Source organism: Dermacentor silvarum, chromosome 5 (assembly GCF_013339745.2).
Source record: "Dermacentor silvarum isolate Dsil-2018 chromosome 5, BIME_Dsil_1.4, whole genome shotgun sequence".
NCBI lineage: Eukaryota > Metazoa > Arthropoda > Arachnida > Ixodida > Ixodidae > Dermacentor > Dermacentor silvarum.
The window spans coordinates 55,749,380-55,773,107 of NC_051158.1; the positions used below are offsets into that span (position 1 = coordinate 55,749,380).

At 43.8% G+C, this 23,728-nt stretch overlaps 1 protein-coding gene across 3 annotated transcripts in view; it reads left to right on the forward strand.

Moving 5' to 3' along the window:
- The window catches only part of LOC119453398 (neprilysin-1-like), a 52,901-nt gene that overhangs the window by 12,803 nt on the left and 16,370 nt on the right, over nucleotides 1–23,728 (forward strand). For 2 of the 3 annotated variants that reach the window (XM_049667842.1, XM_049667843.1), the window contains exons 6-13: nucleotides 868–954; nucleotides 5,124–5,254; nucleotides 5,333–5,558; nucleotides 9,066–9,164; nucleotides 12,994–13,071; nucleotides 15,510–15,622; nucleotides 18,646–18,704; nucleotides 20,995–21,046. In XM_049667842.1, the coding sequence (XP_049523799.1) occupies nucleotides 868–954; nucleotides 5,124–5,254; nucleotides 5,333–5,558; nucleotides 9,066–9,164; nucleotides 12,994–13,071; nucleotides 15,510–15,622; nucleotides 18,646–18,704; nucleotides 20,995–21,046 (845 nt within the window). The remainder of the gene's footprint in view (nucleotides 1–867; nucleotides 955–5,123; nucleotides 5,255–5,332; nucleotides 5,559–9,065; nucleotides 9,165–12,993; nucleotides 13,072–15,509; nucleotides 15,623–18,645; nucleotides 18,705–20,994; nucleotides 21,047–23,728) is intronic. The other variant, XM_049667844.1, reaches the window with a different exon arrangement.

Below are 23,728 nucleotides of genomic sequence, written 5' to 3' on the forward strand. Positions count from 1 at the left end.
TCGCCACTTTTGCTCACTTGGGAAGCTGCCAGATATGCCCAGTGTCGCAAAGGGACATAGTCGCCGAGATGCCACCTTCCTGTACAGTAGGAACATGATCAGCCTGCACGCCTCTATTGTTCATTAATGCCAGCCGTGCTGCTGCTTCATCTTGTATTGGTCATTTACAATGAAGTGGGTGATACAGAGCACTTCATCTCGTCTTGCAAGCGCTTCTTTCCTTCTGGACAGCATCATAAGAGGGTTTCCTCGCGAACGTGGCAGAACAGTAAGTTTTCCCGGAAGGACCATGGAGAGTGCTCAAGGAAGTGTCGCGCATTCTACTCGCATTTCGGCGAGAGACAAGACACATCGACTTATGGTAATAGGCATTTATCACACAAATACATACTAAGGTGGAGCGATTGCCGGTAAGGTCTTCACTAAAATCACCAACACCGCCAGCACTACCACCATTAATTTATTGGTTGATACCACATTTCGAATGCAACACAGGGGCTATGAGAAATGACTTAATGGAGGGCTACGGATTATTGTTGACCATGTGCTGTGCATTGACGGGTACCAAGCGCTTAGTGCACGAGTGTGTCTGCATTACACCTCCATCGAATGCATCCGTGGCGGCTGCGGATCGATCCCGCGACCTTCTATTCAGCAGCGAAACGTCATAATAGGATATGTATGTTGGGGTTACAATTATAATTTTTTGCTCAGATCTTATTTCGGAGAGTGGATAGCTTTTCATTTATAGAGCATAAGTCCTTTCACGCATGCTCTCGGCTGAACTTGTCGCTCTTCTCTTACTTCAGTAGTTTCTAGCCTGTTATTCGTATTGCCAATCATGCACTAAACTTTGACTATTTACAGTTGACGACACCCCCGGAAGAAAGGCGCAACATTCTGGATATATATAACAGAACTACTATCGGCGAATTAGAAAAGAATTTCACTCAGGTAAGCAAATCACTGTCCTGACATTCCAACAGCGCTCTCGTTCCCAGAGACGAAAGATGTCTCGCGCAAGATCAAATAAAGTATCCTCAAGCGAGGAATCCAAATGCCACATTCTTTGTCGAGAACTGCTGGGGACTGCTGCTTTTGATTGACGAGGTCTTGCATGACGACTTATTGAGCTTAGGGGCATGCTTTCTGCTGCGCCGTCAAACGAATGCTCTCAGAAAGGCCATCTCGGATACTTCAGCTATTTCTCCGGCTTTTAACTTGTCTGTTGAGCCGGACTTTCGACCACTCACTGCCGCATGTGCATGAATCTGATCTCCAGTGGCGTTGGTGGATCATATTTTTCTCCTCTGTATTATATATAAACGATATGATTAAGTAGGTAGGGTGCGAATAGTAATTTCTTAGACCTAGTAAAATACGAATATTCCAAGAAGCGAATCGACGCAACTTGAATATCTAATACTTCTAAAATGGCTTTCGAATAATGAAAAATTTTACAGCCTCTATCTGGTCGGGATTTTTCGTGGCGTGCTCACCCCCCCCCCCCCCCCCCCCCCTCCAAAAAAAAAAACGGCAGCTGAAAAAGGGTTTTGTGTTTGAGTTCTCGCGTAATATTATTATGTGCGTGCGCGCATGACGTACATCGTCATGTGCGCACGCACATAATAATATGTGGTGGTGGGGCTTGTCGGTACACCCAATTTCACCGGGTGCAATGGGGGCGGATTTTTAAAAAATCGTAATTGTGAAACAATGATCCCAAGTTACTATTAGTAACACTGGCAAGTTTCTGTCAGTACATTGCACATTATGAAGCGCCGTTCATTAAAAGCACAAATGGAATATTAGTAACCAATAATAAGTTTGCTTGCATACCAGAACTCTTAGGGGAGTGTGGATGATCACGGACTCCCCGAGAGATGTGCCTACATCTCTGCGTAGTACCTCTGGTTTTAAGCCTACTAGATATGGCTACAGGAATAAAATGTATCGTAATACTGCTCAAATTTTTCTTTTATTGTGTACAGTTTGTATTTTAAAATATTCGATAACGATTGAAAATATTCTTATTTTCAAACAGTGACTATACAATTCGAAGACCGAATCAAATAAGATGCGGCACGCCAAGTTTCGAGCGTCTATCTGCTCTTGCGGGAAAAATAATATTTCTGATTGTGACTAAGAAAAAATGAGGCCCCATTCAAAAATACGATATTTCTAGAGATGCACACAAATCATTTTCTCTAAAATAATCGATACTATATGAGAAAAATTATTGCACTAATTTACGTAATCTCGAGTCCATTCTTTGCGTATTGATAATTCCGAGTGGTCTGTTTATCCTTCATGATAAAGAGCTTTGTGATTACCATTTCTTCATTGCCCAGTTCCTCACAAGCCATATCCAGTGACTATGTTCACAAGAGCTTGATGAATGACTCTGAACGCTTTAGCACAATGTATGGATTATTATGCGGACTTGCGTTCAAGGCAGGGTATATTACACAATCACTTCAGGGCCCTGTGTTAATTTTTATTTAAGTGAAGGAATCAGGCTGCTGTGCTATTATACAATGCACAGGGCTCACAAACTGTGAAAGTGTATTTTTTCGCGCATTCAAGTAAAGAAAGCCATACATGCAAGAGAATTTCCCAAACGGGCACCACGAATTGTAGCATTTACACGAACACCTGAATCAATGTGCTAGAGCGTTTAGTTTTGTTTAGCTGCAGAAGCGTGGGTCTTCGCTACGTGTTTTTACCGCGGTATTCGTTGTCATTTCGCACTCAATAATGCCTTAATTAGCCAGTAGCTATTTATATACACAGATCTCCGGGGTTGAATCACGCCCCTGCTAGATCGCCAGCGCTCGGGGTCTGGTGCCTTGTCACGACTTGTCGAAATTTCTCCTCGCACACACTTTTCGTTCCTCGGGAGCATATGGATATAAAGACCAGTTTTGCTGTTTTAGAAGGTCTGCATTTATTGAGAACTGCGCCATTCCTTAGGAGCAGAAAGTTGGGCAACATTGTATGACGTCGTGGTTGACTAGATCCACTAAACTTACGAAAACAGGAAGACAAGAAGAAGGCCAGAAGAGCTCTGACTTAAAAGCTGACGTTTATGGCCAAAAAAGGCAGGGTTAAAACGTCCTGAAAAAGAAACATGTCCAAGAAAAATGGGCAGCTTGTACTAGTGGTGCAAGGCTGGAGAAAACAGGGGAGCTGGTGATCGACCTAGCTTCTGCCAGGTTTTACTAGGCTCGTCTAAGTTTTGCCAGGAAATGCCAAGTGCTGCTGGGCATGGTAGTACGAATCGGCTCGCCGCCGACGCGCAGATTCTCGCTTGGCAGCGCGACGCGCTTCAAGATGAGCGGCTGCTTCTTCGGTTCTCCGGATCTTCTTTGGTCGTTCCAGGCTACATGTACTGGCCACAGAGCCAACGAGAATTCTGCCACCGTCGCGGCGGCTCCGAGCTCTATCTACCCGGTGACGTCACGGCCAAGCTCCGCCTCCACACTTGCCGGGGCGTGGCTGGTCGAAACCTGCCAAGCCGCCACCAGTACACCCTGCTGCAGTCATGGACACCGCGCCGGTTGGACGCGAACGCGGGGAAACGGGGAAACGGGGAAACTGGGAAACGCGGACGGCGTCGGCAGCAGCTCTGCGCGTTGCCTCGTTGGTGCTGCTACTATTTACTCCCTCTCGCTCTCATTTTCTCTTTCTCTCTCCCGAACATAGCGCGCGCCGCGCTCATGCTCTCCTTCGCTCTCCTTAACGTCCCATCTCAAGGCAACATGTGCACGGCACGGAGAGGAGGCGAAGCACACGCCGCCCCGCGAGGGGATTGCTAGGCAACGCAGGTGACGTCATCGCTCAGCGAGGTTTTGTTCGCGACACACGGACTGATGGTCGGCTTAAAAAGATCCGCTGTTTAAAAAATTACACCAACTTCCCGTAGGGGAGCCCTGAGTAGTATGCGAAGCAGCCATGGGCTCGACTCAAGGTATAGTTGTATCAGTCGTATAAACTTGGACATGCAGCAGTACCAGAAACGCGCAGAACTGTTGTCGACGCCGTCGGCGTTTTGCCCGCGTTCGCACCGAACGCGCTCCGCGTTGGTGACTCTTGCCGGTGCCTCTGGGGCACCTACCGCCGCGCCTCTAACATAAGCTGCTTCGCATTATCGCGCGCGGAGCCGCAGGTGTTGCCATTCATTGCGCAATCCGGAGAGGAGAGGAGTGTCAGAGAGAAGACGAGGAATGCCGAGAGGAGAGGAGATGAGACAAGGAGAGGAGATGAGACAAGGAGAGGAGGGGGAGGAGGATGCGCATGCACAGTAGGGGTGTGGGCGCCGCACGGCGGATGTATGGAGGGAGGAAGGGAGGGAGGGAGGGAGTGACATAGCCCCGACCATAACATGCTTCGCATCTAAAAGTTATTGACGCTTTACTTCATGAATGCGAGTCTCGCGCAAGCGTAAGGATGCCGCGAACAAGCACAGCGGGCAGCGCGGCATCGAAGCACGAACGGAAAGGGCACGAACGTGGCGATTCTCTTCTCCACCTCAAGATGTCTTCTTCCTCCGGAGCGCTCACTTCCCTCGTGGCGACAAACATAATTTCACTGATTTGACAGACGGGGCATCTACGCTTGCGCGTGAAAAAAAGAAAGCGTGCAGATCATATTCACTTTGGGAATCAACCTAAGCGAAGCTTTCATGAGCCGACAACACAGCACCGAACATGATAACAAACGCGCAACAGTTTTCCGGTGACGAACGCGTCTCATTATCTGCTTTCAATGGCCACCAGCCGTGGTGGTGTACCTTGCAGAACAAAGGTAAACTATATTCAGGGGAATACTCTCGCTTTGCCAGTACAATTGTTTGCCTCGCTCTTCCGTTGCTTGCCTTTGCTTGCCAACGTTTGTACTTACGTATAAATGTTGGCAAGCAAATCAGATGACGCAACATTTATGACCCAACATTTATACTTACGTACGAATGTTGCGTCATAAACGGAAATTGTCAATCGTGTAATTAAAAGTCGTAATATTATAGAATACTCTTCATCACTGTGTAATCAAGTTTTCTGGAGCGTAGTTGTATTACTGAGCTCTTAAAAAAATGTGATTGCAAAGCATCTCGTTTTCCTCAGATTCCTTTGCTGCATATGCTTAATAGACAGTTTTCCCTGGTGAACATTACGTTAACAGAAAACGAGACAGTAGAACACTACGCTATGGAGTACTACAGCAAATTAGACGAATTTCTTCAATGCGTTGACTGGTAAGTGCACGAATTTTCCATTATTTTCCTTCGTGTGAACATGTGGAACTAATGTGACATCCAATTTTGTATTTACAGCAACACCCTATTCAACTTCATGGGATTGCGAGAGATTCTCAAATGGGCTGCGGGCGCATCGGACCAATACCGCAATGCTTCATTTGAACTGGACAAAGCATCTTTGGGAATCCGAGTGGAGAAGGCCAGATGGAAAACGTGTGTCTACACAATGAACCGAATCATGCCAGAGATCGTCGGCTACCTCTACGTCCTTCAAAAGTTCAGCGAGGAAGCCAAGAAAGAGGTAACCGCGCACTCGCAAACTACACCTTGAGACATTTTCGCTAAAACTGTGATAGCACTATCAAACAGCAAAACATGTTCAAGATTGATCAGTCCAAATTAAGATGGAGACAAACGAGACAGAAATCTGCAGGAACATGGAATCCTCAAGTGATTAACAGTGGTAGAACAAGGAAAGAATATCGCTAGAACCTACGGCTGTTCTTTGAGAAAAAAATGCACGCAAAATGAGAAAAATGACATTTCTTGTTCGACCACTATTAATCACTTCAAGCCTCTATGATCGATCTCCCTGTGAAGTTCTTGCCTCGTTATTGAGAGACCGTGCATGGTGAAAAAAACCGGCAGATACCACGTCCTGTGAGAATCGATGTTATGCGAAGCAGTGTGCGGGGAGCCTACCAAGTTAACAAAACGCCCATGAGAGCACCAAGACATAGGCGGCTCTTTCATGACCTACATGACACGCATGTCACGACATTTATGTAATGAGTCCTCAGGAATCCCTTTAGCTTCACCTAAGAGACCTTAGGGCGAAAGCCTTAGTCATACTCGTGACTATGACTTCTACCAACATGCTTTAGTGTTTCCTTCACTTAGTACCCACGTCCGAACCCATTACAGTGTTTTCAGTGTTAATTATTTTTTCGCTGAGTCATTGTCATTTTGCTGAGTCAAGCTCATGACTATGATTTCTACCATTGTCCTTTAGTGTTCCCATCACTTAGTGCCCACGTCCGAACCTATTCCAGTGGTTTTTGAGTGTTATACTTTTTTTCCTTGAGTCATTGTCATTTTTTCTGAGTCATGCTGTCATTTTTTCTGAGTCATGCTCATGACTATTACTTCTACGAGCATCCCGTAGTCTTTCCTTCACTTAGTACCCACGTCCGGAACGCATTTCAGTGGTTTTTGAGTGTTAAACTTTTTCGCTGGGTCATTGTCATGACCTACATGACACGCATGTCAGGACATTTTCGTCATGACCTATCACTTACGTTCGTCATGCACTCCTGTCATAATATATCAATTTTCGTACCTACCAAGTTAATGAAACAACCATGAGAGCACCAAGACGTAGGCGTCTGTTTCATGACCTACATGGCACGCATGTCATGATATTCATGTCATGACATATCATTTATGTTCGTCATATACTCTTGTCATAGTATGTCACTTTTAGTACATACCAAGTTAACGAAACCACCATGAGAGCACAAAGTCGTAGGCGGCTAGATAGATATGGTCAAAGTAGCAAATGTTCGCCAAGAAATGCTGCGCATTTAAAATACCATGGAAGACAGTGCAGGGCAAAATAAATACTGAAAAACGCCAAAGGCCAACACAAAAAAAAGAAAAAGAAAAAAAAAAGTCGGTGACATACGGTGCTATATGGTAAGTAAAATACAGTGCCTGCGAGAAAATCAGTGAGATACAACGCAGATCGAAAAAAAACAAACAAACTGGAGGACGCGTAAGCTTCGCCTCTAAGAGGAAGATTTAGCTCGGGCCCAAATCCTACGCGGCCTATTGAAATACAGGTAAAACGTATTTCTGAGATAACCCCTGAACCGAATTTGTTGCATTTGAGAGATAAAATTAAATTCTAGTGACTGCTGGAAGCGGAATTTCGATTTATGGCTTGCTGTTTTGTTTTTCATTTTTTTTTCAAAAATTCAGAAGTTCGAAAAAACACAGAATCACGAAGTTTACAAGTTAATAGCCCTGCATCAAGAACAGACATCGCACTTCTGTAAACGGCATGCGTTAGATCATTCAAAGCGGACACATTCGGTGTGTCAATTTATATTTTACGTGAATTCGTTACGTTATGTACAATGGTTCCGCAAAACCTGTATTTCAATATTACTGAAAGTTTTATAGATTCATGTGTAACATATTTTTTCTGTCTGCTTTGGATGTACTATTATGTGCAAATCACAGAATTGTGATATAATTTTACTTACTGAGTTAGAGTTGTAAATTTGATAGTTTTGTCTTCTGAAAATTTGCGATTTTTGCCAATTTTTAATAAAAATTGACGGCCTAAATCAAAACTTCGACACCAACAGTCACCATATTTCAAGTTCTCCTTTTAAATGCAATAAACCTAGTCAAATGCGGTGTAGTGGTTGGCGAGAAAAACAAATTCTTCTTTTACATGCATTTGGATAGCAGCACCCGAGCTAAAGCTTCCTCTTAAGAGTGGAACGCGGTAGCATTCACGCTTCCCGCCAAATGCAGCTTATGCAACCGTAATGTTTACCGAGAAATGCCGGTAGGGAACGCTATGCACGAAGGCGAGCTTTCTGTTAGAAATGCCGCCTCTTGCGTGGGCCGATCCCGGAGGTAGTGTACAGGCACGCCCAAAAAACTACATTTTCAGATTTCTGTTATAGTTTTAAACTTTTAATATTTCAGTCTGTGAAGGTTTAACATAACAGGCATGCGCTTTCAGTGTTCTGTTTCATGTCATGTGTTTGTGGGTTGTCATTCTCAAAATTACGGGGAGTAACTTTGTCTACAATATAAGACAAGGTATAGAGATTATGGGGTTTTACGTGCCAAAACACCGATTTGATTATGAGGCACGTCGTAGTGGGGGACTCCGGAAATTTTGACCACCTGGGGTTCTTTAACGTGCACCTAAATCTAAGCAAACGGGTGTTTTCGCATTTCGCCCCCATCGAAATTCGGCCGCCGTGGCCGGGATTCGATCTCGCGTAAGACAAGGTATGATGAACTTAAGTGATAGAATGGTGTGGCAATATATCCCCTATATACCGCACGTCATATAGCAAGGCTTTGTACATATATATATATATATATATATATATATATATATATATATATATATATATATATATATATATATATATACGGAAATTTTCGCTAACGGTAACTCCACTGACACCGACACCAGATTTCCTGCGCCATGGGGCCTTTAACGCTCTCGCGTTAAAAGCTATAGAAACGGTGCAAGGCGAGAAATACCCTGAAATGCTGGGCACCACTTATATACAGTGAAAGTACGTGCAGAATTAAATAAACAATGAAGAGCATCGCAGGGTGAAAAAACACATAAATACAGTGCAGGATGCAAAAAAAAAATACATAACGACAGGTGGTGCAGGGCAGAAAACAGTGAGAACAGTGCAAGGCGTAAAAGAAAGCAATGAAAGACAGTGCAGGGTGATAAACAATCAGACATGCAGGGCGACAAAAAGGATAAAAACAGTGCAGGCGATAAATACACTAAAATACAACAGAGGGATAAAAGACTGCAATACAGTCCAGAGAAAAAAAAAATGGTGGATGCTTAAGCTTCGCCTTTAATAGTGGAACGCGATGGCGTCATCGGGCCCTGTTCGGATAGCATTTCGGATCGCACATTGCATAACTTATCAAGAACCTAATATATTCCTCAAACATTGTGAACAGGTACTTTATCTGCAACAGTTAACATCACTTTACCGCCAATGTATGGCCGAATACTGTGTTTTCACAGGTCGAAGACCTTGTCAGCAGGATCATGACCGCATTCAACGAAACAATCCAAAACAATGAGTGGATGGACAATGAAACTAAATCTGCTGCACAAAACAAGGTACAGAGTCAACGTTTTTTTATATACGCAGAGAATAATGGCCAAAAGCCGAATCCTGTTGTTCCTTCACTCGCTTTTGCTTTTTGGTTCGCGTGTTAATGCAGTCTAGCCCTACTTCAGATGTGCTCTGAAAGACGCTTAGGATTAGATTTAGGAATCAATATCTGGCATTTTACATTATGTTGTACAGAGCCGAGCTGCCGCTATTTCTCACTGCGAGCTGTGTGTGCATGTTGTTCGAACTTATTCAAGCTTATAAAAAAATCGCAGCCATTCCATTGTGTGAATCTGAGCTACCAGCGGAGCGGTTTTTCGGCAGTTCGCACTACACACGGCCTCACTATACTAACGCACGCAACATACTAACTGCTAATTTGGTTCTTTGCGCAGGTGAGGAAATTTAACAGTTCTATTGATAGGAACCACCTGTCGAACGGCCATTAGCCCTTCCTCGGCACAGCAAAACCTAGCAGCTGGCTAAGTCAGGAGCTGTGGTAGCCGTCAGAACCGCATCACGTTCACGCTTCGCGACATCTCGAACGCTACCAATCACCATCAAGACGTTCTAGAACCACAGTCTGTCGCACACCCCATGACTGAATCCGAAATGTCTGCCCAGAAATTCCCTCTGAAGTTTTGCACACACACCCTTGTGCTCGTCCAATTTACAGGTGTGGCACCTGCGTCGCTTCGCGGCAACCGTCTTCCTGTCAAGCCCGCCGCTTACGGGCAGCCTCTCGTGGACGATCTTCGCTGCTACTCGCCGCCCGTTTCCTAGCTTTCCTCCTGCTACGCCAGGTGTCAGCACATGTCTTACTCGTTTACTCTGCTTCCTCATAGAGGGCGGCGCTATGTAGTATTGGGGGGATTCTTACCTTTCATCTTGCTGCACCAGATGTCAGCACATGACTTACTGGTTTGCTTTGACTCCTCATAGAGGGCCCGGGAGTGTTGAGGCACGGACATTGAAAAATCTATGGGAGGGTAGACATATACAACTCCGCTCTAAAAAGTATTAAAAGACAAACCACACAGATTGCTCTGAGTTCCGGCTCCCTGAAATCGTTCCATGTGTCGTTCTTGTGATATACAAGACAGCCGCGTTACCCAAATATCGCATGTCTAGACTTGTTGAGCTGCGCTACATGCTGCGCTAACCGTGCTGACCACTGAGTTAAAATGCACGAGTGTAAACGAAGTGAAATGGTTTTTCAACACTATATGACAGTGCATTCACTTGACAGCAACTAGGTGCGGTATCGAGAGTGCAGAGAAAAAAGCTCCCTGCTTGGACAAATCCTATTAAGCTCTGTTTAGCCAGAACACCATGTTCGAGAGTGGTAAGATTATCTGATAACCTATATGATCACCTCGCGCTCTAGTTTGTTACAGCTATGACATGCGGTAGTCTTTAGAGTAAGGGGTCATCATCATCATCATCATCATCATCATCATCATCAGCCTATATTTATGTCCACTGCAGGACGAAGGCCTCTCCCTGCGATCTCCAATTACCCCTGTCTTGCGCTAGCGTATTCCAACTTGCGCCTGCGAATTTCCTAACCTCATCATCAGTAAGGGGTACCGAAACGCAAATTGTCACGGCAGGTGTATATTTCTTGTAAAAGTTTCTTAACGTAAAACATCAATCCTGTAGTGCGTGTGCCACTGCTCTCACCTGTTGTCGTCTACTACACCTGTCATACACAGCATCACGTGTAGTGGACGTTACTGTAGTGCGTGTGCCACTGCTCTCACCTGTTGTCGTCTACTACACCTGTCATACACAGCATCACGTGTAGTGGACGTTACTAAAGCTGCCATATAGCTACTTAAGCTACCATTTGTATTAAGTTTAATCGAGTTGTTAGAGATACCACACATACAAACACACATATATAGAACTTTTCCAAAAATCAATACTATTGGTAAAGAGTCCCTTTTGATTTCGACTGTAATAGTTTAAATACTTTTCAATGGCAGATATGATGCAAAAACTTCAATTACTGCATATAACACAGATATCACACAAGAACATAGCATTACGGGGTACTGGCTAGCAGGGGTGATGAATTGCCGCTAGTCTGCATGTGGATACACCAAAGTCCGGCTCTGAATGTCAGCTGAACCGAGGTATACCGGTTCATTGGATGCATGCACGATGTCGACCCTGCAACTAGTCGATGATACAGTCATAATGCGAGAACAGTGGGGCAAACGGCGCGAGCAGCGTCATACATCGGCCTTTAAGTTTCGTATTGCTTCGGGTGGGTCATGACAGAAAACAGTGGAAACCATAATGTTCCACACTATTAGTAGAGGGAGCTGTTGTGCCTAAACTTCGTCCTTCTGGCTTCATAACCTTGCAAACTTATCATTTTCGACAATGTACGGTGTTAGAAATATTTAAATAAACAATATTAAAGTGTTCGACGGCAGGTTTCGAACACAGGACCTCTAACATAAAGCCCGATATTCAAGCCAAGGACGCACGGGCAAGCGGAACCAATGCAGCGATTATGCGTGATGGCAGATTCTTATTGTCATCTAAATAGAAAAAAAAAGTGGATTGCTTTGAAAGTTAGGCCAATGAAGGCAGAAAGCAATAAACGAAGCCACAAGAACGTCCGAAGCAACAAGCACGAAGATGAGACAAATTCATGTACTAACCATCACTCCCATGATGGCTGAAAGATCGCCGAGCTAGATTTTCCTCTGAGAGCTATTATAGAAAACTCTATGATGAAACACGACAAGAGTCACAATTAAGAAATATATTTAGAAACAGAGTTGTCATCCAAAAATGCATCTTAGGATCACGCATCACACATATCGACAGATTGCGTGAAAGAAAGGCTCGAAGTTGTCAAAGAAACAAAACAAAAAGCAAGGACAGATGCATTAACGCGCGTGTTGCATGCGAAGTCACATATCATACCCTCGTGACCTAGAAAGAAATTCCAGCGGCTTCACAGTATGGTTTACTGTACACCAGCTTATGAACGAGTCGCCCAGCTACGCTATCTCAACTGCCTAAATAACTTCACGAGTGTAGCTAAGTCCGGGCCTTCTCACCAAAATGATAAACTCGTGGAAGAGCCTGCGCCGGCAGTCACGTAGATATTCCTCGGAACAACATGAACAGGGTACATACTTTAAGGGGAATATTTAATAATAGTTCCGAAAGCAATCGAAACTGGCTCATAACCAACAGTCTTGGCCAAGCCAACAACCTGACCTCGTGTCTATAGTGCCAAAGCGGTGACAGAGCCCACAGTGATCCTTGCATGTTTAGTACGATGCAAACTAGGTATGCAAAATTTACAGAAGGTAGATTAGGCTATTCCCCTGGCGTACGGCGGAAAATATCTAGGCCAGACGGCGCGCTTTCTCCTCGCAAGGTAGGGAGCCTACATGCAAGCGCTGTTTTAAACAGCACTTGCATGTAGGCTGCCTAGCACGAGGCTTCGAGAGAATAATTACAATGTGTCCGGTCACATTAACACTCACCTCCACTCACACTATTTGTTGCCGTGGACACTGGCGCGCATGCCACTGGCGAGTGGCTGGCACACTTAGCGGTGTGGTTTAGCGGACGCACTTCCTTATTGCAATGCTATAGTAACGCCAATGAGCGGCGCGTTCTTGGTTAGCGCCCAATGCAACGCCGGAATAGCCGCTGGTGGCACTGCATGACGTGACAAGCCCGCCCGTTCCCAACGACGTGTTCCTGTCATCAGCAAATTTTTTTTTTTAAATTCTACCAGTATGCAATTTTAAAAGCATTTTCTTCAGGAATAATAAGCTGCTATTCTTCTTGATTTTACAGTTGGCAAAAATGGTTTCGAAAATTGGATACCCAAGCTGGCTACTCAACGTAACATATCTTGAGCAGCTATACAGACACGTGAGTGCTCAATCGATTCTCGTAAGAGTTAGCATATTTAACCGGGATTTAATGATAATACGCCGATACTTCTGGAAGCTCTGGGATCGGTGCCATTAACATTGAACGAAAAAAGATTCAAATATTCTGGCCGCAGAAGCTCACTACACTTACGCTGATTACCTATATGCTGCAATTGTGGCGCACTGATGCATAATAATTTCACGAGAGGTTCAAACACCTCGATAATATTTAGGTCGAGAAAAAGTCTGGATAGCACAGTAGCCGGAATTATCCGTTGCTCGCCGCCTTGATATACAGCATGAAACGTGTAGCGTACCTGCCAATCCTTGAACCTCGTAAAAAATCTCGCTGACACTTCAATGAGGTGCAGAGAGGCGAAATTAACGCATTTCTTTGTAATTCTTTCCCCAAGCACAAGCCTTTTTTAATGATAGATATGCATTTTATTAATGATGATTTATCTCTAGACGCAGCACACAAGCAACATCAGTCTTCGAACACCAGAGACTGACAAGCAACACGTAGTTTTTATATCCCAGTGACTTTTCCAGCCACTTTGCTGGTACAAATTATTACTGATTCAGGAACTTGTCAGACTTGCTCGAAGTATGAACTCCTCTGACGCCGTTTTACTATGAAAAAAAATTCCAATGGTATAGAGTCAGCTTACCAACGAGGTAAGCTTCCTCGCGATCAGTATTTTCTTTTTCGTAAAGCTTGACGCGATATTGGTCATATTGTAGAACCAAGCAAAGTTGGTAAGCTTCGCCGAAATTTGCGGGTAATTAGCAGGTATACATAAAGGTGCAGTGCCCGCTAGGGGGCACCACAGGATGCAGGCTCAACACGTGCGCCACCAGAGAGTTTGGCGCTTTTTAACGGCATCCACGTTATACAGCGGCGCGATCTTATACTACGGTTCAGAAAACAAATATTTTGTTTGCACTCACGTGATTGGTGAGAACAACGCTTTCGTTATCAAAAGCGCGATTGTGGCGAATCACGCTGGTGTTAGTGAACAGTTTCCTTTCTGAGCCGTTAGCACATCTTAACCGTTCTTCTGGCAAAGTGCGCATTGAATGATATACGTACAATTTCCCAAATGGTAAGCAAATCATCGGAACCTCATGCCAAGCTTCATATCATCCTAAAAAAATTATATTACTCCTGATACTCACGTGGAAAGCGTCACACCTGCATGATTCGCGATACTAATACGATTTGGCCTTGTTTATTTAGAAATCTTAGTCCTGTTAGTACGTAAGCATTATTTCTGGCGACGGTGACAGCATTCATCAAACTGGTGCGTGCAGTGGTCAGCAGCCTTACGTTCTTATCACGCCACATCCACGTATTTTAGGCAGACAGTGCACATCCCTTGTCATGTCGTCCAATCAATAGCAATTTAATAGTTTCTGCAGTGTAGCCTTACGACCATAAAAATGATGGTGCTTTCATCTGTGAAGACAGTTTTAAACTAGAGCAATGACATTACCAGCGAATCTACACACATATACAGCCAGTTAAATGGTGTCACCGCGCTTCCAGCCCTCAAAAATCTGAAACTGACAAACCTCCGAGTTTTACAGTTAAGTTTCCCCTAGCGAGCACCGCTGTAATTGACTTTCGAACTAAACTGTATTACCAGGTGTGAAGTGCTGCCTGGGCAAGTCCGAACCGCGTTTAGGAGCGACTGCAACGACCATAGCCCTGAAAAATTACAATTTTTAGCTTTAGCTCAAACGCCTGACTAATGCCATACGGTACATTCCGAACTGTGAATGCTCAAAACGTTAAGCGAGTGTTTCAGTGCATGGATGTTCGAAATTATTGTTATGGCCATTTCCTTCATGAGAGGGGTTGACGCGCCGTGATTTGCTGGGTTTTGATTCTTTGAGTGACTAATCGCTTGATTATTGAATGATTGATTTGGAAGCAAATACGTTCAAAAGGGTTGAACTGTTGCATGAATGAAACCGCCATAGTAAGGCGGAGTATATTTAAACATCATTAAGCAATTCGCCACCACAAGCGGGGCAATCATTTGTAGAGAAAGGATAAAATGTAAAAAAAAGAAGTAAAATCACTTACCGCATAGCTACGAAATGTAAAGAAGCAAGCGTTTCATCCAGCGTAGACTCAGACTGTCATTTTCAAGATCAAATAGTGGCTATCTTAAGCACGAAAAAAAAATCTCATTCAGAATAGTGGCAAATTTCTTTGTATGTGCGTGTGGGCGTGCGTGTGTTCCCAATCTGTGGGGCTCTGATAAAATCTCGGGCATCATTTCTATGAGCAACTATTTTAGCACGCAGGAGGTCATCTTGCATTACTGTTTTGCTCTAAAATGCCGACTAAAACTACGATCACTCTGTAGTCTCATAGTCATGCGTGGAGATCTCAGTCATCCATCCTAATATACCTTAATATTGCAGGTACCAAACCTGAATCTCAGCAGTTCCTTTTTGGAGATGTCTTACTACATTGATAAAAACAACTGGATGCGAGAACTGCTGCATTTAGGACAGCCGTATGACAAGGAATCAGTGTAAGACATCAAGTAGCCTTTCTATATAGTCATCATTTGAGCGCCACCTCAGATGCCCTGTAGGCCCGAAGGCCTCACAGAAGAACTGCAATTACTGTTGTTCTCGATCAACCGAACCCACCGAAATTTCATGTATTTTCCAAAGCGTTGTACGTAGTGAAAAATGACAAGAATTTTGGAACTTGCAGAAAATTTCACGAATAGACCTTGTTGTATTTTAGTGCGACCACTTGATCACAAATGTAAAAACACGCGAAGAAAATACATTTTATCAATTTGTAGCTTTTATTTTCGTTTTTGCATTCTTGCTAATATGAGGCCTAATGCAAATTTACCTCATTCAATATTATTTATACATGGAAATTTGTAAAAGTGGTAAGATTTCTATGCATTTCTTTGCTTCATTGTCTGTTAATTGGCACCTGCGCGAGACGAAGCCTTCTTGAGACGGTTAATGAAATACTTTACCACTAATTGCGGCTCGTACAATTGTTTTGTTGTCGTTCTATTCAGCGTGCTGCCTCATGCAATGTTTATGTTAATGTACTGCAAAAGTTGCTACTTCAATGTCATACCATGTTCTTGTTTATCTACTACGCCGTTCACAAGCTATGCCGAATGAGAGCGCAGTTCATACGAATGAACAATGACATGTTGACGCAGCTATTCCACGTGGATGACGGCGACGTTTGGTGTTTGTCGAAGGAATAATGGGGAGGAGCGATACATGAAGAGAGCAGTAAAACACTTATGTAAATACAGTTTTGGCTTGTACACACCCCTCGTGTTACAGTGGCACTTCAACAATGGGGAGGATTGACCAAGTATGGCCACATACCCAGGGGCATATTACGGCAACAGCATATAGAGGCTCGAAATTGGGTTTGCCGTGTCCTTCAGTCAATTACGTTTCGCTTAAGACGACCGTTGCGGTTACCGACCACACAATGACGATTTTTCCGAGGGCAGTGACGTCTGTGCGCGTATTTCGGAGTCCAGAACGAGCAACACTCTATTGGGCGAGAACGACATTACGTGCATCACATAGAAATTTTTTCTCGAGAAGATGGCGGTATGTATGCTTGCTATTCGTCAATGTCATGTTCGTCAAAACGACATCGACGGCACAAGGGAGACGTACATGACAATGATAGTGATGAGCCTCAAACAATGCACACAACCACAATTGAGATTGTGCCGAGAAGAGATTGGTTGGTGCCAAACAATGTCTAAGGCATCGACAGCGTCAATACCAACAGAAATGTCGTAGTGTCGACGCCACATAGTTTACAAAGTAGCCCACAGCTTTCACAGATGTCAAGTGCCCTATCTAGCAGCACTGCAGCAAAATGTAGCAGTACTGCAGGAGGGTATCGTGAAGTGTGTGTGTCTGTGTGTGTGTGCACGCGTGCGCGTTTGCGTGTGTGTGTGCGTATGCTTGTGCGTGTGTGCGTTTCTTAAGTGAAGAAGAGTGAGAATGATTTAGTAACATGTGCAAGAGCTTTAGGCATTCTCAGTGGTGACGGGTGCTGAGAGTAGTCACATTTAAAGCAGAATGTTTAGAAGACGGTGAAACGTTCTTCTCGTAAGGGCAGCAGATGAAGAGATAGCTTCTATTCTTAGTTATTTCTAACTTCTCCGGCATCTTATATTTTATATTAGTTCCAGTTGTCAGATAACTAATTTCAAAATGATTAAATTAGTATTTAAGGGACCTGCGTGGAATCTAAGCCGTTAATATCGGGGCTTGTTTAGAGTTTTGTTGCCGGTAAAATTTATATGACGAGTCTACGACATGCTGCTACTGCGCTGAAACAATATATGTGATAAGAATGTAGGGTATTAGGCAAGAAGGCGTGACGGTGTGGGCGAAGAAGCAACAGCAAGAAGCGGTCGTCTTAGTGAACGTAGGTATAGCTCCCTCAAGATAACATACGATAAATAACAAGATAACATAACAAAAAAATTTGAAACAAACAGTGTGAATCGGCATTGTGTCGTCACTGCTGTTGTCTTGCCCACCGAAGCTAGAAGCGTGTGATACAGGTTTTGCATCCTGGCTCGCAGACACCGCGGGACCACGCTGACCGTTTGCGGAAACGTAGGCTGAAAAATAATAACACCCTTCAAAATGAATAAGGCTGTACATCTAAGGCTGTGAGGGCTATACTTCACACTCTTACACACTTCATGGGTGTAAGCGTGTGAGTTAAGACATATTTACACCCTTATCCACTTGTAAGGGAGTAAATTAATTTACAGTTAGCTCAACGTCACCAATTATGTCGGCCCACGGATCACTTGATGCTCAAATAGACAGGTCATCACTATCATCCCCCAAGGGGATAGCGCTATCCAAGCCCAGGCAGAAGGCATCAACCACGCGTTGAGCACAAATGACTGGTATTACGCCGCAAGGTGCTACAACCACCTCAGCAAAGTTGATAACAAGATCGGCAAGATCGGCAAGCCAGAAGAAAGACTTCGCAGAAAGCAGAGTTGGAATCAGCATTCTGCCATCGCTGCTGTGGTCTCACCCATAACCAGTGGGGCATGAAAAAAATATAAGAAACATGAAATTCAAAGAACGCGTTGCCAATCATGCGCTATTCCATTAGCTGTGTCATTTTCAGTGTCACAACGTTGTTCTCCAGCTCTACAAGTGCTCATTCATTTTTTTAACCACAAATATATCCGTCGAGATAGCCACCGGCCGACAGACCAATTAACATATCGCCTGGCCTACAGACCTAAAAGTCGACACAACGACCGAACAACATGAAATGGTGGTGGGAGGATAAGCAAAGAATGCATCGCTTTATGAAACGCTCTATGATAAAACGAGTCCTTTGGTGTCTTCTAACGTGTCTCTCGCCAAGTGCAGCAATTCTGCCGAGGTCTTCTAAAATGAATCTGGGAACTTTTATAGCATTTAGAAGTTTGTTTATACCTGGTCATTTGCCACTTTTTGTACAAGCGCGAATATTGACGTACGCTTCATTTCCTTTGCTCTTCAATTGTAGCTGGTACACAGGCCCCGCAGTTGTTAACGCTTTCTACAATCCAGCTGCAAACGAAATGCGTAAGTGCATGCATATATGCTCAATTTTTTTTTCCAAATTCACGCGCAATGTTTATGCCACAGACATCCGATCAGAACATCTTCGTATAGTTGCAGCTCTCAGAGAAACTCTTGCTAAATAAATTATACATAACTTTTTTTTATTTCTGATTATTCGAATGTGCAGCCATTTCATTAACATAAATTGGTCAAATAATGTTCTCTTCGATTGATTCATCCCGCCAAAATTACATAAAAATCATTGATGATGGCAAGGAGGTAACCTTAATTATCCCCCGAAAAACTGTTTTACGCATTTTAACATTCGCAATCTACACTAAGTATTAGAATGAACGAAATCAAGAAAGGTTAATAAAAGAATAAATTCTGGGGATTTACGCGCCAAAAACACGATTTCATTATGAGGCACACTGCAGTGGGAGACTCCAGAATAATTTTCACCCCCTGGGGTTCCAGAACGTGCACCGAAATCGGTGTACACGAGTGTTTGTGTATTGCGCCTTCATCAAAATGTGGCCGCCGAGGCCGCGATTCAATTTGCGACTCAGCGCTCACCAGCGATACGTCATAGTCACTGGCCTACCACTTCAGGTGAAACAACATTAACAAGACTGCAAAATGCTAAATGCATGATAAAGAATTTTCCTCCCTTATTACACAATATAGACGCACTTGAAAACATTATTTTGCTAACTTTTACGGGGTCCTGAAAGAACTAGATCATATTGCGACTTTTTGCAGCGAATATGTTTGTGCGACTAGAAGCGTTAAGAAAACGGTATATGCCGATTTCGCTGCTTTCTGAAAAAAAAATAACTAGATTTAAAATTAATTACATTCTGACGTTTCGCATGCCATAACTACCATCAGAATATGAGGCCCACCTAATTAATTTTGACCACCTGGGGCCCTTTAACGTGCATATACAATGCACGGTGCAAGGGCGCTGTTGCATTTCGCCCCCATTTAAGTGCGGCCGCCGTGGCCGGGATTTGATTCCGTGCACTCGCGCTTATCGGCGCACCGCAAAGCTACTAACCACCCCTGTGGGTAGGACTAGATCACTCACAAAATTTATATTTTGACAAAATGTGGGAAATGTTGGGGGTGATACGCAAGTGAACCGTGACGTGTGCGGGTTCATCAGGGGCTAAGTGAAAATTGTTATAGCCTCAATTTCAGCCTGTTTAGAGATGTTACATGAAACGCTTGCAAAGTTTCCCCGCTGTCATTGGATGACCGAAAGTGGCAGCAATTTCATATCTAGAGACAATGGATTCATGCTGTGGGTGACGTGTACCGAAAGTTTGAAGTGTGTAGGTTAATTACCGGCTTCGGAAACAATTATTGGATACTTTTTTTTACCAATGTTCATGGGTTATATGAGGCGTGTAGTTAGTTTACCCGGTCTCCTCGGTGAACTATTCGAGGCACGTTGATTATATTTCGTTGAAATTGCAAGATTGAAAGCAAGGTTCTGGGTGACGCACGACAATTATTTATTCTGTTTAGTTCGAAGACATCTTTACAAGAAAATTACTCATTATAGGCGTTATAGAGTGCTATAATGCATTTAAACGGTTTAGCAGGCATGGTTACCAGATTACTAAGCGAAGTGAACATGACACCAAGTTCAGTTTCAGTGGAAATGGAGGGTTGCTTAAGTGCGGCGTGACTTAAAAGTGCTGCGTTAAAAAACTGTCGCGATAAACGTGCCCCGTGATGTCGTATTTCGCGGGCTTTCTTTCAGGCTTTCAAAAACTTTTATGTAGCCGGGGTGGAGCGAAAAAAAGGTACATCGGGAATTTGTTTAATATTATCTACAATTTTTCTCATTGACACTTGAGCTCTGTGTATAATATTCACGAAGTCGGTAAATTCATAATAAATAACTATGTGATTAGGCTAAATCCAAAGAAAAACTTGTCCGGCTTGCTGCAAGAGATGGGAAACAACTTTAATTTGGTTTTCTGCAGCTACGTGGCACTGAAATATTTTTAAAATTTGGCACAAGTTACGTGGTACACTGAGTATGCGGCCAATGCTTGAAACGGGAGGGTCATATGCGGGCAGCATTTCAAAGCATATGCGTTAATTAAAGACCAGATAAACATTTAATGGAACAGCTCGAAAGAAACAGCTTCGCTGGAAAATGGGCTGTTGTTCTGCAAGGTCGCGCAAGAATTCGACTTTTTTGACAATCATTGCTTTGTTGCCTTTACGGTGTGGTTCGATAAATATATATTTTCTTGAATTCATAACTTAGGCATTTTTATCGTTTCTTTTCTAGTGTATCCCTCGGGTGTACTTCAAGGTGTGTTCTATCAATATGGTCTTCCACGGTAAGTTACATAACGCAGTGGAACGTTTGCCAAAATAACTCCGAAATGCGCCGACGTAAAGAGATTTCGAAACGTACTGCTCCGAACGTGATCGTGTGATGTCTGCAGTCAGTGTATCGGTTAAAGTTGCACACTTTAGCAAGTCCTTCGTATACGTCGGGAAGTAGGTCAGCCCCCCCTTTACCACCCCCCCCCCCCGCTAAAAAGAAGGGACACGTGTGAGGAAGAGCGACACCAAAGAGCTGATTGCAATCTTTCTTTTACTGCCATGATTGGCCCTTTTATATGCGCGGCTAAAGTAAACACAATAGTATTGCGCATTCACCAGCCGTATTACTACTGTGTGTCGCGTGCTGCAGGAACAAACAGTACCCGTTTCGGTCGAGGAAACCTCTGGAAAGCTTGCAGTCTTCCTTTAAAGCAGTTACTCACTGTGCATCGATCACTGCACTGCACGTTGCACTTCGAACTGCCATCGCGGCACTATTAGCGATGGCTAGTTTCAAGAGTGAGATGTCAGAAAGTAGCCGAGGCACTTTGATAAGGATGAGTGAAGTCATTTTTTTACACTGTGCAAATTACAAATGGATTGCACCGATACTAAGAGGCTTTCGTGCACATATCAAAGACAGAGTTCATTAGAGAGAATCCCCGTGTCTGGCACCGGGTGTGCTTAGCTTACGCACCTTGAAAGCACAATAGTCAGTTTAAGAAGGTAATTCTTTATTTTATTTTTTGCTTCAGGTAATTCCTATTGGAATCGTGGTAAGCGGGCGCTATCATATATGTGGTGTCGGAGACAACGGAGATTCGCATTAAACTATTCAACTACAACACCAAGCTTACAGTCCCCAACAAAGAAATAAGTCAACAATTAACATTTCGCTTTGTTTTCTGCTGTTTAAAAATAAATGAAGGTGAGGATATTGATGCTCTAAACGATAAACAAGTACAGTTTGTGCGAAACACTGCAACGACCGTTCCAACGCATCTTCATGGGACACGTGATAGAGAAGTGAAGAGGGAAAGGTAGAGATGTTAACCAATGCGACACGTAGTTTCGCGCTGACTAACCGGCAACAAAAATTCCAAAGCCTGCACATTGTCCCCCGGTAATGATTCGAAGAAATCGAAGAGCGTTGTAATCTGCCTTGAGGTTTCAAACGTGCGTTGAACCATATCGCGCAACAAACGCAGATATCCGGTGCCGTTTCAGGCGTTGCTACCGCGCACGTTCTATCTCCATTGCTGCACGCAACGCGACTTGCGAGTCCTAACATTCTGCTAATGGGGTATGACCACTGATGAAGTAATTAATTCGAAGAATTGTTTGTTCATTGAGCATCCGTTGTCGCCCTACATGCTTGAACCGTTTCATGCCCTACCGATAACCGCCATTATTGTTTCAGGTTTAGGTTTCGTTCGGGTTCAGCCCATATTCGGGTTCCGGCTAAAATTCCAGTTTTCAGTTTGGGTTCGGTTTCGACACCCTGTTTTTAACCCTCCGTCGGAGTGAAATCTCTCCAGCATCCCAATCACCAGGACGTGTCGGTCCATCTTGGAATACTTGGTCCGGCAGCGAGTCAGTGCGTGAGGCGCCTTCGAGGTGCATTCGAGGCGCCTTAATTATGTCTTCTCGCGCTGTCATATTATATGTTATCCTGTTAATACACTATATATGTATTATGCCTTCTCATTCGTTACCTGTCTTCTTGCGAGGAGCTCTGGAGGATGTGCTTAGAATCTGCCGCTGATTACCGTGGCGTACTTCCTTTCACCTTTTCTCCAATACCCCCCTCCTCGCTTTCAAGCCAGAGAGCCAGCTTTGGAATAGTAAAGGCAATATTATTCGTTCAAATACATTTCATACGCTTTGAAAGTTGTAGAGCAGGGCTCCGAAACACTCAGTGAAGCTGTTTCTATGATGTTATCGGTTATTTGGTTCTTAGCTTCAGGGTCTGAAGAGATCCCGCAAAACATCCCCTTCAGTTACGTTGTAAACATTCGTGTACGGTATTTGTTTTTGCCGATTCAGTTCAGTACTGGCAAGAAAAAAAAATCACGGACGGGGACATTCCGCTCAAATGAGCACTCTACTTACATAATGTGGCTCTACCACACTGCTGCAGAGCACTGCTACACACGATTGCTTAAGGATATGCACGGCCACGTTTAAGGTTCTTTTTCAACGTGCCATGTTCCATCAGCAATTATCAAAAAAAAATGTTCTCACCTCATATTGCCTACATCCAATAACCATGCATTTGCTTGAAAAGGGTGATCGAAATGTGTTTTTTTACTGAAAAACGCACATCACTGACTGTTCATGTCAAGGAAATTTCGTTACTCTCTAATTATGAGGGCTCACTTGAAAGTGCACAAAGGGTCCTCACAATGGAGTCTGCAGCACCTTGAAATATAATTATGTAACTTTGACTCACTTGTAGGCAGTACATCATAATCCATGACTAAAGGGATTCGAGGAAAAATGATCTCGCGACGTGGTTGCCCACCTACTGCAGCATTCTCCAACCTGTTTCTGAGGCGATCGGCTCCGACTTTCCGCGTACATCGGACAGCCACGTCTGAGCTGTCGTTTTGAAGATATCTTTCTCGCCTTTCTTTCTTTCTGTTTATTCAAGGCAAATTAGGTACAAAATTGCCTTGAGAGGTCCAGCTCAA